The sequence below is a fragment of the Impatiens glandulifera genome, unplaced genomic scaffold (genome assembly GCF_907164915.1).
Source record: "Impatiens glandulifera unplaced genomic scaffold, dImpGla2.1, whole genome shotgun sequence".
Classification (NCBI taxonomy): Eukaryota; Viridiplantae; Streptophyta; class Magnoliopsida; order Ericales; family Balsaminaceae; genus Impatiens; species Impatiens glandulifera.
The window spans coordinates 147,965-150,914 of NW_025919561.1; the positions used below are offsets into that span (position 1 = coordinate 147,965).

The window sequence follows — 2,950 nt, forward strand, 5'->3', positions numbered from 1 at the left end:
TGCAAGCTCAACGAAAGTCATATATTTTTTTGTTTCAATATTTTGTTCCTTTTGTGTGGAGCTTATAAATTAAGCATAAATCGTTGTTATTTGAGAACAATTCATGTTGAATTTGTTAGGTGCTGATCTCTGTTTTAAGATATTTATTTTCGTGGATAAGATGAAGATTTTTCTTTTCATAATTTTCTTTTACTGTTATCATTTTAAATATGAAATATATACCAAATTGCAAGCTAATTATTATTGAATCTATCTACCCATTTCTTGTGAACTACAAGTCATAGCCCCAAAAGAAGATAACTTGTTTGAACTTGTCCCCGCTAATGAACTCGACAAAGATCCATTGTTTGAACTTGTCCCCGCTAATGAACTCGACAAAGATCCATTCGTATGTCCACAAATCGCAGAATCCAATTTCTCATCCATCTCAGGTATCATCGACTCATCTCCGTCCAAATATCGAGTCACTTGTCTCATACTAGGCCTTAACTCCGCTAAAGTATGCGAACAAACAAGTCCCACTCGCAAAACCATCTCTACCTCTTCAACCACAAAAACTCCATTCAATCTAGGATCTACAATATCAACTATCTCATTATCAATCACTTTAAGCCACTCGATTACCCAATCGAGTAGCATCATTTTATCCAAACCGGGAACATACACAATCGAACCCCGTCCACAAATCAACTCCAATAATAGAACCCCGAAAGCAAATACATCCGACCTAGTGGACGACTCCCCTGTTTTAGCCAATTCTGGGGCTATGTACCCAATTGTCCCAACCACTTTCGTATTGTGCGAATTTTGCCCGTGATCGTACAATCTCGCAAGGCCAAAATCGCCTAATCGAGCGGTCATCTCGGAATCAACTAACACGTTACTCGACTTCACGTCACGATGGATCACCACTTTATCCCATTCCTCGTGTAAATATAAAATTCCCGCGGCCACATCTTTAATGATACGAAAACGCTGATCCCAACTCAATATCGAGCCGTCCCTCGGCCTTAGTAGTAGCGAATCGAGACCACCTTTAGGGACGTAATCATAAACTAGTAGCAATTCATTTTTCTTCTTGCACCAACCTTGAAGATTAACCAAATTCTTATGTCTTAACCTGCCTAAGCTCTCGATCTCCGCCGCAAACTCCCTCATACCTTGAATTGAATTGTTGATCAACCTCTTAACCGCGACCTCGGACCCATTACTAGGTAAAACACCCTTATAAACTGCTCCAAATCCACCATTTCCTATAAGCTCACTCTCCTTAAACCCTTGAGTCGCCTTATAAAGATCTTTGTACTGAATCCTATGTGGGTAATCCAATTCCCAATCCTCGACCCTCTCAGAATACTCCTTTTTCCTTCTATACACAGCAAGGTAAATCAAAACCCAACATAACACAACCACCAATCCGATCAAAGAACAAACAAGCCCGACAACCATACGGCTAAAGGACCGTCGTCGTCGTTTGGAAGCCTCCGGCACCGGAGGTAGTTGCGTAACATCTATGGAATCCGCCATTCCTTCCGAGCTAAAGCTCCATCCAAGTATGTAATGCGAACTTGTTTTTTCCCCGGTTGCAGCGGAAAAACCAACGTACATCTTATCGAGAAGCTTCGCGGGTAAATCCATGACCTGAGATATCAACGGTCGAATCGGTTTGGGAATGTTCAATGGAGATATTGTTACGTTTAAGAGTTTCGTGAATCCGTCATAATCAATCCACGCTTGGATTGGATCACCTGTTTCCAAATTAACTTCTTCCTTTTTCTCGGTGTCGTTTACGTAATACGACGCGGGTTCGGTCGCGTTGGAGTCCATGCTATTGATGTTGATCCCGACGTGGTTACCGTCCGTGTTGAGTCCCTCGTTGTGGCCGTTAACGGTATCGAATTCGACGGCGAAGATGTGATTCGAATCGAGACCATTGTTCGTGGAGTTTAAGATTCCTAGGAAATGGTCGGGTTGGGCGCCGGGGAAAGTGGTGGAAGGGGAGAGAGTGAAGGCGAGGCCATGGCCACCGTTGTTTGGGATTGGGGAAACTATGGCGAAGATGAAGTGGGTACTGAAGGAAGATATGTTAGTTGGGGAGATGATGAATTGGAAAGGGCGAGGGTAGAAGGCATGACCCATTATGTTTTTGGTTTCGTTTGTGAGTTTGAGAGCTCCGGTGGGGAGGATTGTTGCTCCATCATCTAGGGTTAGGTTTTGGTTGTTGAATCCTGTGTAAGAAAAATCAATTGAGTTTGCTAATTGAATAAAGAGTGGAAGAAGAAGAAGAATGGATATTGAAGCTATGGAAAATTCACTCATTTTGATTTGTTTTTATTTTTTGCATGACCAAGTAATTGGAAATATTAGTCTATTTTATAGCCAAATGAGAAAGGAAGAAGAGAGATTATAATTATTTAGAAAATTCGATTACGCATAGAAATTAAAGGTTACAATAAAAGATATTTAGTCTCTCAAGGTATTCGAGAAGACACGCAATTTATACAAAAGTCTCACATTTCAATCATAATATAATTTGACACATTTTATTGGTTTTAAACACCCACTCAATTATCTGTTACAAAAATTTATAAAACATAATAATAATAATAATTATAATAATATATATATATATATAGAATTATGTTTAATGTAACAACACAATAATCCACAATATCAATTCTATATCATTTCTCCTCGTCATCAATTCTCTTTTTTTAGTAACCACAATAATTAATGTCATCAATTTTCTCTCATCCATCCTATTCCCTCTTTCTTAATTATATAATATATATATATAATCGAACAAAATTCAATATTTATTTGATATATCCTCAATAGAACAAAATTCAATATTTATTTGATCTGATGTCTCTCTATTACCAAGTAAGTTGAAATAATCTTTGATATATACTCGTTCTAGGAAAGATTCATTTTTTTCCCTCATTTTTTT

At 38.4% G+C, this 2,950-nt stretch overlaps 1 protein-coding gene across 1 annotated transcript; it reads right to left on the bottom strand.

Annotated features, from left to right (window-relative positions):
• Positions 1-249: 249 nt before the first annotated feature.
• LOC124918174 (probable L-type lectin-domain containing receptor kinase VI.1) lies at positions 250-2,322 on the bottom strand. The gene has a single exon (XM_047458381.1). The coding sequence runs from the start codon at positions 2,317-2,319 to the stop codon at positions 250-252; it is 2,070 nt and encodes a 689-aa protein (XP_047314337.1). The 5' UTR covers positions 2,320-2,322.
• Positions 2,323-2,950: the final 628 nt, after the last annotated feature.

Bases quoted from the DNA above. Each gene is read 5' to 3' on its own strand.
- LOC124918174 (XM_047458381.1), bottom strand. From the start codon at position 2,319: ATGAGTGAATTTTCCATAGCTTCAATATCCATTCTTCTTCTTCTTCCA.